This window comes from Pseudorasbora parva, chromosome 1 (assembly GCF_024679245.1).
Source record: "Pseudorasbora parva isolate DD20220531a chromosome 1, ASM2467924v1, whole genome shotgun sequence".
NCBI lineage: Eukaryota > Metazoa > Chordata > Actinopteri > Cypriniformes > Gobionidae > Pseudorasbora > Pseudorasbora parva.
The window spans coordinates 60448311-60458714 of NC_090172.1; the positions used below are offsets into that span (position 1 = coordinate 60448311).

General features: G+C 39.8%; 1 protein-coding gene across 1 annotated transcript; it reads left to right on the forward strand.

Moving 5' to 3' along the window:
• Positions 1 to 4580: 4580 nt before the first annotated feature.
• On the forward strand, positions 4581 to 9767 carry LOC137070488 (uncharacterized). Its single transcript, XM_067437724.1, has 3 exons — positions 4581 to 4611; positions 4938 to 6020; positions 8113 to 9767. Exons 1-3 carry the CDS (start codon positions 4581 to 4583, stop codon positions 8427 to 8429), a joined length of 1431 nt encoding a protein of 476 aa, XP_067293825.1. The 3' UTR covers positions 8430 to 9767.
• The last annotated feature ends 637 nt before the right edge of the window (positions 9768 to 10404 follow it).

The following is a 10404-nucleotide window of genomic DNA, read 5'->3' on the forward strand; positions in this document are numbered from 1 at the left end:
TTGAATAATGTCCATGATTTGAATTTTGTTGTTGTTGTTGTGATCACTTAGAAGGGCCAAAACCTTTACCAATTCCGTACCATTCTGATGAAGTAAAAAATGTGTTAAAAAAAACTAAACGTAAAATGTATCGGTCAAAAATGACTGACGAGCACCAGAGGGTTAACTGATTATTTTTGAACAGGTTTAATGCAAATTGAAAATTAAGCCTTCTTAAATTTACACTTACATGATTTAGTTAATATTTTCATATTATGTGTCATAAACGTTTATGCTGTGTGTTAGGCTGAAGACATATTTTCTGTTCTGACATTTCTATAATCCTTTATTTTATGCAGTAGATGTTCACAAACTTATCAAGACTCTTCCTGACTGAAAACAGGACAAATGGGCTCCAGTGCATGCAAGTAGGTTTAAATCCACTTTTTAACATGAAGGTAATAATTTAATATTTTCCCTATGAAACTTTAATAGGACTTTTTATATGATAATTTAGAAGTTATTTATATTAGCTGATTTTTATTCATTTATTTAGCTCAAGAGGACAAGGTGCCCTTGCTACGGGATGAAGAAGGTGAGAATATGAACATCTGTTGCTGCCAGGCCTTTTGTAAAATGGTGCATTTTATTAAGATTATGGGCCCTATTTTAACGATCTGAAACGCAAGTGTCAAAGCGTGAAAGTAACTTTGTGGGCGGGTCTCGGCGCTGTTGCTATTTTCCCGGCGGGATAAATGGCTCTTGCGCTCGCCGCAAATCTAAAATGGGTTGGTCTGAAGTAGCTTCATTATTCATAGGTGTGGTTTGGGCGTAACGTGAATAAACCAATCAGAGCGTCATCCAACATTCCCTTTAAAAGCAGCTGCGCAAGTTCCCTTATGGATCGCTATTATTATGGCGTATTTACCAGACGCACGCCAGGAGCGGTTCACAGCCGAGGAGACTGATGCTCTTGTAAGAGCAGTGAAAGACAGAGAAGTTGTGTTGTATGGGGATGGAGAAAACCACCCAAAATAGCGTCGGTTAAACAGGCGTCGGTTAAACAGTTTTTTCAGTTTTTCAGTCGATTTTTTTTCCTGGTTCTTGACGGGCAAACCAATTTGTCAGATGTCCTTATATACATATATGTCCTGCCACTATGGGGCAAACAGGTCTGATCCTTAATTACTACAATTAGCCTGAATAATTTGTAAGCTAGATTTATGCCTATTTATTCACATCTTCGTGGCACACCACAATGATTTCCGTCATCTCATGTTTTAATATTTTTTTAGTGTAACAATTTATGATTTGCAAAAATAACTGTTGCATCTGTGTAGATTTCATGAGCAAAGTGTATGCGCGTTGTGCACGCTATACATTATGGTCAAGCATGCGCCCTTAAAATAGCATAATGAACAACGCGCAACACACCACTGACTTTAGACTAGGTTTTTTCTGGTCAGTGGCGCAATTGTTTAATGGAACAGCAAAATAGCACCAGGGATCGTTTGCGCCGGAACACGGCTCCTTTTTTTGCGCTGAACCGCCCAGGGAGCGCAAGTTCATTCACTAGTTTAGCGACGTGCTTCTGTGGAGGGAAAAGCGCGCTTTGCGCGGGTGCAAAATAGGAATGACACATGCGTCGGTGTACAAAGTCAATTGCGCTGGGTGCAAGATAGGGCCCTATAGGTTAACGTTAACAAAAATGAACAAATATAGTAAAATAATGTTTTGCTCATTACTAAACGGTCAACAAATGAGACCTTATTGTAAAGTGTTACCAAGTTTTATTTTTTATAGCACTGTGAAATTATCTTAAAATAAAAATAAATAAATAAAAATTAAGCTTTTTGAGCATAAGATTAGATTAGATTAATATTAATATTAGATTAGATACATTTATTTGTAAGGGGACAATGCAATTTCATAAAAACACATGAACCAACATGATTCAAAAAAGCCACAATTACTTGCCACGAAAAAAGCCTCAAAAACTGTTTACAGTGAAACACATCAGGGTCAAGTTTTTCGTGTTGACAGATATATATATATATATATATATATATATATATATGACATTTTTTAAACTGTTTAGTAAAAGCCTTATAAGTAGGTACCTGTCTAATTTTTTGGCTGAAAAGATCTGCCAGAGGATTAGGAGCTAAATTATGCATTGCCTCAAGCATAAATTGCACAAATTGGCAAATGTATTAAGGTCAGACTAATGAAAATTGCACAATGGTGGTAATGTCTTGTCTTTATATCCATGACCATAATGGCTTGTTTCTATAATATTTCAGTTGGCCTGATTGTGCTATAGTTTGCCTGAGACCAACTTGTTAAATTGGATGAGTAAAAAGATGACTAAAAATCATGGAGTGTAAAAATATCTTTGCCACCTCGGTAGACATTTCACCTCTGATTAATCTAAAGATTGCAAGATTTAGCTTTATTTATTTTACTTACTTTCTCAACATGGGCTTTAAATGAGAGATTGGAATCAATCAGTAATCCAAGATATTTGTACTGTGTGACCAGCTGCAATTTTTCACCTGCAACATATATTTCAGGGTCATGAGACCCTACTGGATACAACATGTATGGACTATTTCATGTCAGACGTTGTTGCTAAGTATGAAATATGTTACTTAAATGTGAGTTTGGCAAGCAGTTTTTAAGGTTTCAGGATTTCCTCATTTTTAGGAAATAGGGATAGTTCACTCAAAAATTAGAAATTTAAGTTTATCTGCTTACCCCCAGGGCATCAGATGTCGGTGTTTGTTTCTTCAGGAGAACACAAATGAAGATTTTTAACTCAGCCGTTACTCGTATAATGCATGTCAATGGGGTGTATTTCTATGAGAGTAAAAAACACACAAACATACGAATCCATATTAAACGCTGCGGCTCGTGGCAACACATTGATGTCTTAAGACACGAAGCGATCGGTTTCTGCGAGAAACACAACAATAATGGCTGGTTCGACCTCATATCAGACGAATCTCATCTAGTGTCCCCCAGCACCATTACTTCCGTTGAATAATGTCAAAAGACTGGCGCAATCATAGATGCCATAGATGCCTCATTTGATTGCAGGCACTAATGAGGATTCTTTATATTTATCTATGATCACGCCACGATTTTGACCTTCTTCGACAGAAGTAATGACGCTGGGGATGCCAAATGAGATTCGTCTGATATGAGGTAAAAATAACAAATACTGTTGTGTTTCTCACAGAAACCGATTGTTTCGTGTCTTAAGACATCAATGTGTCTCCACGAGCCGCAGCGTTTAATATGGATTCGTATGTGTGTGTTTTTAACTCTCATAGAAATACACCCCATTAACATGCATTATATGAGCAACGGTTGAGTTAAAAATCTTCATTTGTGTTCTACTGAAGAAACAAACTAGGGACGCACCGAATCCAGATTTTTGAGGTTCGGCCGAATACCGAATCCACTGGTTAAGATTCTGCCGAATCCGAAACCGAATACCGAATCCAATCCCATCCTCAGTCCATTATCACAGTAAGCACATTAATGACATAACGTCCACAGCAGTGTATTTTTGATATAATTTTAATTAAAAAAGGCAACATTATGCCAGGATGACTGTGCCGTATTGCTGTCTGTAGATTCCTTGATTCACAACTCTTATTCTCTCGGATGGGAAGTTCGGATCTTTTCCGCGAACCGGTTCTTTCGGACATTTCGTTTCAATGAACCAGTTAAAGAAAAAAACGGATCACCGGTTCTTTTACGTCCTTACGTAATGACGTCATTACTATCATCCCGGCGGATGAAAATACATTCAAACATATCCATATAAAGTATTTGTAATTAAAACTTAGTATAGAAATAATTATTATTGTCATCATCATCATCTTGGATACGTTTTTTAATTCATGTTTTGAAAAAACACTCAATACAGCCACTGTCGTGCAAACACTGATGTTTTACACAGATTAAATAAACTTACATTGACATAACATAAACTGACACCAATCCTTGGTTCACCCGTGCTCATATATTATCAGCATCAGTTTTCCGAGAGAAACAGCAGCCATCCCACTCCGAGAGAACAGTTCTGTTCAAGACGACGCAATCACACATGCAGTATCTCAGCTCACCGGTTCTCACAGCAAAACATGTCTCAGTTCAGTGAACGGCCGGAGTTACAAGATATACTACAAGATATTCGTTTATTTCTAGTCTGAGGGACTGTCACTCATGTCAGAAAGTGAGTAACTATAGTAACTTGTGAGATCAGCGCTGATGTGAGACGCGAGCCGTTTAGAACGATTCAGTTCGATTTGGTGAACTGGTTCGACCAGATCACTAAAAAGATCCGGTTAAAAAGAACGATTCGTTCGCGAACCGGACATCCAGCAGCTATTGTTTAGGGTTCTTGCCACCACGAGACAAATCGGCATTGCAAATTGAACATATAGCTCGACTTGAATTGCCTTCTTGTGACTGAAAGTACTGCCAAACAACACATTTTCTGTTCACGAGTTCCATTTTCACTTTCTCACAGCCTACTGCATTCAAACGGTCCACCTAGTAAACACGTTGCCATAATCAACCGCGGCATCATGTTCGACCAGTATCGCGTAGTGCAAGCGGGTTCGGTTCGGTGGAAAAAAATTCTAGGGTTCGGCAGAAACCGAACCCAGTCAAAAAGCCCAATATTCGGCCGAATCCGAACCCGAATCCTGGATTCGGTGCATCCCTAAAACAAACACACCTACATCTCATGCCCTGGGGGTAAGCAAATGAACATCACATTTTCATTTGTTTTGGTGAACAATCTCTTTAAATAAATAGGACTATGCCTGAAGACATTGCAAATACAGCCGCTAAGTGAGCAGGCTTTCTTTAAAATGTTTGTGAAATGTATTTAAAATCTATTTGAATTTATTTAAATTGAATTGAACATTTCACTTTTTCAGGAATTCAGCCTGTTTTTGAGGAACTTAAACTTGTTCTGATAGGAAGTCAAGGTGCTGGAAAAAACGCTATTGGTAATGCCATCTTTAGGGAGAAAATCTTCACATTGTGGACATCTTATAAAAGCCACTATGTCAAGGAGACTCGTACAGTATCAGGAACACAGATTCATTTGGCTCGCACACCAGGCTGGAAAGGAGACTTGAGTAGATCAGAGAAAACCAAATATGAAATTGTTCACTGTGTGCAGTCCTTATACAATACTGGCCCTCACGCAGTCCTCTTGGCTCTTAAAGTGAACTCGGAGCTGCCAGAGTCGACCATCCAGACCCTAGAGAGTCTTCTTACTGATAAGCTATGGGATCATACAATAGTGCTGTTCACCAATGGAGAAAAACTTGGAGGATATACCATTGAGGATCATATCAGATGTAAGCAGCTTCAGCCTTTAATTGACAAGTGTGGAGAAAGATATTTTGTGGTTCAAAAAAAAGACAGCAACCAGATTACTGACACAATTGAGGAGCTCATTATCAGAAAGAATTCAGCAAGATGCTTTAAACTCTCTGCTCCGAACGAGGTTTATATTAATACATTACTGTCAGACTGGATATGGCTTGTCACGAGGATCAAATCTAAAATTGATTCTATCTCAGCCTTCAAGGAAAATTTATGCAGAAAGCATAATACACGAAATAATAACTCTGTTACAAAGTTACTCCGATCAAAAGATGATGAGATAAGGAGGCTGAATAACATTGTTCAAGAAAAAGAGAAGGAGATCGTGAGGCTACGATCAGGAAACTCAAGGACTCGAGATGGACCGGACCTGTCTGCCCTAAACAGAAGAATTGCAGAACTGGAACATCAACTCGATATGAAGTGCAAAGAGGTAGAGAAAAAGGATACTGAGATTGAAGAATTGAAAACACAGCTACAAATATGGAAAACAAAAGCTAAAGAATGGAGAACACATGAGGATCAACGTGCAACTGCACATGCAGACATGCGTAGTCGAATTGGTCAAAATGTTTCCAAAATGGAAAGCTACAAACAAATTCCATTACCTGATCGTCCTTCAAATCGTAAGTTGTTCAAATGTCTTTTGATAACAGCAATAATCTAATTCATATACAGGAATGGTTATGTGCAGAAAGCCTGTTCACACTGACAGCAATATTTTCACTGCCTCAGGACACCCTTATTTTGGTCATAGTTGGTCACCCTTATTTTGGTCATAACTGGTCATAGTTTAAAAACAAATCTGTTCCCAAATTATATAGAGAACAACAGTGACAACCTACTTTAGTATCAGTTTTGGGCCCAGAAGTATTTTCCCCCTTAATTTCCTTCCTAGAGATTTCAAAGCATTCTTCAGTAAAGAGTGCTGAGCCATGAACCGAACCACCCAGGTCCAAGAATAATCGCAACATAACACACTCAATCATTTCACAATCAGGAAAAAAAGACAAAAGGTACAAAACCGTAGCCTGATGTGGTCATACTTAATTCTAGTCAGAGTCTGAAACTGCTCCATTGGGCTGTGATTATGGGGCGTGTTTCAACCGAACCAGGAAAGACCTCCATTGGACAGACCGACAACCAATCAGAGCAACAGAGCGATGCATTGTCAAATGTCAACAGAGCTCAACTGCTTTGTTGCCAAGTCTGCGTTTTTTTCCGCGGGTTTAAGCGACTATTATGTGATATATAGACCCATGAGTGCAAAACCTTGCCAAAATAACACACGTTACCCCCAAACGGTATTTTTCCCCCGGAGAACCCCCCGAGAAGCTATTGTTTAGGGCTAGTAGTTGGAGGGTTTTGTTGTAAAAACTTGGCAACCCTGACTACACCATAGACCACGCAGGAATAAACGATCTTTGCTGGTGTTGTAAAAAAATAACTATTTAATGATAATAATAATAATAATAATTCATTACATTTATATAGCGCTTTTCTAGGCACTCAAAGCGCTTTACATAGAAGGGGGGAATCTCCTCAACCACCACCAGTGTGCAGCATCCATTTGGATGATGCGACGGCAGCCATATTGCGCCAGAACGCTCACCACACACCAGCTGATTGGTGGAGAGGAGACCGAGTGATGAAGCCAATCAGGATATGGGGAAGATTAGGAGGCCATGATGGACAGAGGCCAGTGGGCAAATTTGGCCAGGATGCCGGGGTTACACCCCTACTCTTTATCGAAGGACATCCTGGGATTTTTAACGACCACAGAGAGTCAGGACCTCGGTTTAACGTCTCATCCGAAGGACGGTGCTCTTTGACAGTATAGTGTCCCCATCCCAATACTGGGGAGTTAGGACCCACACAGACCACAGGGTGAACGCCCCTGCTGGCCTCACTAACACCTCTACCAGCAGCTCCTGGTTTTCCCAGTTGGTCTCCCATCTAGGTACTGACCAGGCTCAGCCCTGCTTAGCTTCAGTGGAAAACCAGTCTTGGGCTACAGGGTGATATGGCTGCTGGTTAATGATACACAGAGTACTTACCCAACATGATCATCATTTCTGAGAGAAATAGTGAAGATGAATGCAGATACAAACAAGCTCTCCGTTTAGGATTCGAACAAATATAACCCAAGCCCCTTTGATGACGTGATGATTACGTTACTGTTGATCATCTGTCCGTCATCGGCTAAAGCCCGCCCTGATGATTTCATTGGTCCGAACAGTTTCTGTTCGGGGATAATTACTCCTCTATGGAGCGAGGCCAGACCGAACTGCTCGACCTAAAAAATATGTGGGCGGGGCTAAATTCGGCTGACACCCAGGCTAACAAAACCGCATAGATACGTATGAATTGCAGTTAGATTACGTTGAATATGCATGTGTTGATTTCAGATAAAACAACATATCAAACATGCATTTTAGTCGGACTCAGCTTGTCTTGTCTGTGAAACTGGGGACAAATTGTAAACGTGTGTTCCACTGACTTCACTTCTATTGGTACTTTGCATCAGCAGACATCACCAAATCTAATTAATAATAAATGACTTCAGATTACATTGTCTCTGCAGAGCTCTGTCAGTGTGAATGGTAAAAAGATACTAGAAAATGTGAGCTTGAGAACCTTTTCTGTGCATACAAGTTCAATATTTGTACAAAAGTATTAGTGACTGAAAGCTATTGAATAAATGCATAATGATTTCAGGTGGTGAACATGTTCCAACAGGTTCAGTAGTGCTGCGTGAATGGGGCTTAGGTCTTTGTAAGATCTTGGATGAGCTGTCTGATGCTCAGCTGAAGAAGATGCAAGATTTCATGCACTTGGATAAGGAATGGAACATTCCCAGGAGATTAATGGAGGGCAAAAACAGAGGTGATCTAGTAGACCTTATAATAGAGAAGTGGGGTCAACGACAGTCAGTCCTGAAAACACAAGACCTCATAAAGAAAATCCCTCGTAATGATGATTGCATGATAGAGCTGTTTAGACCTTTCTTGAATGAAATTGGTGATACATGGTGATCATCAGCCCAACCATGTCATCATGTCTTTCTCAAAGAGGAACCATTCATTCATTCATTATCCAGAATAACAAGACATTTTTCCACATCAGGGAACTCTCACACATCTTTATGGAAATAAGGCATTCGAATATTATCTTCAAGAACTCACAGAATCATGAAACTTGTTTAATGATTAGGCCCTACAAAGACTCAATGCAAGACACAATGATGACATTTGTATGCTCATTGCTATATTATAGCTTTGTAAAATCTCCTTTATTTGGATCTATATATATGCTTTTCTCTCTTTCTTTTGAATTACCTCTCAATACATTGGCATTAGAATGTATTTTTAGGGTATGGACATCCCTGTGCCCCCCTCTGAACCAAGAGACATGGACTTGATAATAGCGTGTAATTTTTTTACTCACATCACTGCTGCCTGCTTCTTCTGCCAATCACAATCAAAGACATGTTTGTTGATTTCTTGAAAGCAATTGCCAATCACAGGTGTTGAAATTAGATTGCACTCACCGCTCAAGTTTTTCTCCAGTGCTGAGTTCTGGATGAATGGCATACCTCACTCCAAACTTTGTGGGACACCATGCAACAGATCAAGACTCACTTTGATGTAAAAAGCGGCTCTCCTGGCACTGGATAAAATGTACCAATGAAAGACAGTAGCAGTTTTTTGTACTTTGCAATGCTTTGGACATGACCGCCATCTGACAATAGCTCGGCCGTTCCTGACATGCTTTGACAACAGCGTATCAGCGCTTGAACTTGAAGTGAACAAAACTTTCTGCAGTGGTAGCATTCTCACAGTTCCCAGTTCCCTGCTCTCAGCGACCTGGCAAGATGTGTTTTTTGCATCCTGGCCATGAAAGCACCTTCAGAGAGAACATTCAACCATTGTGGTCAGATTTTGGAGGAGAGATGTATGCTACTGAAACTGGTGTCGTATTTAAAGGTCCCATTCTTTGTGATTCCATCTTTCAAACTTTAGTTAGTGTGTAATGTTGCTGTTAGAGCATAAATAATACCTGTAAAATTATAAAGCTCAAAGTTCAATGGCAAGCGAGATATTTTATTTAACAGAAGTTCCCTTTCAAAGCCTACAGCGAACGGCCGGTTTGGACTACAGCCCTGCACTTCCTGCTTTAATGAAGTCACTAGAACCGTTTGTTGACGAACCCTCCGCCCACAAGAATACGCAAAATTGGGGCGTTGTCCTTTTGCTCTCGCAGGTCGAGAATAGGAAGCGTTGTTTTTGTAGAGTGTGTTTGTCGCCATGCCATTGAAACGCTGTTATTTTCATCCCGGAGTTATATCACTTTTGTTTGGCCTTCCCAGGGACGATGTACGAGATCAATGGCTACAGTTTATGGTTAACTTAGTTCCGGAAAATTATGATCACAATTTAAAACTATGTGCAGCACATTTTGCTGAGAACTGCTTCCTCAATCTCAATCAGTTTAATGCCGTATTCGCAGAAAGATTATTCTTAAAAGATGACGCAGTTCCCTCTTTGTTGTTTATGAGCCACAACCGGTAAGTGTATTTTATTATTTAAGTCGGTCTGTTTAACAGTTTATGTAACTCATTACACAAAGTGCAACGCAGTTTAGCTTTGTTAACTAGCGTTAGGTAATTGAAACTAATCCAAAAAAATTAGCATATAAAAGTGTAGTAATTCATTCAGACTCCATCGATTGTTGGTGTTTGTAATGATCAGTTTAAACTACTGAATAGACAGCTTACCATTCTGAAACAAGCAAAAGTCTTTCCTGAGCAGGTTTTAATCGATCCTCTTCGATATTCTCCGGGTCTGATTCCGGCTCAAATTGATAAGGCAATATAGACATTTTTGCAATAACATTGAGCGCGCGTATCTACCCGTTATGGTAAGAGGCGGGACCTTTCCGTGTAACGTGCACTAAGCTGCTGTCCAATCACAGCGCGGGAAGCGCTGGCCCAATCAGAACTCGTTACGT

Coding starts and splice junctions, on each gene's coding strand:
- LOC137070488 (XM_067437724.1), top strand. CDS start 4,581: ATGTTCGACCAGTATCGCGTAGTGCAAGCGG. Junction 4,612..4,937: donor GTATCGCGTAGTGCAAGCGG/GTTCGGTTCGGT, acceptor TCACTTTTTCAG/GAATTCAGCCTGTTTTTGAG. Junction 6,021..8,112: donor ACCTGATCGTCCTTCAAATC/GTAAGTTGTTCA, acceptor TAATGATTTCAG/GTGGTGAACATGTTCCAACA.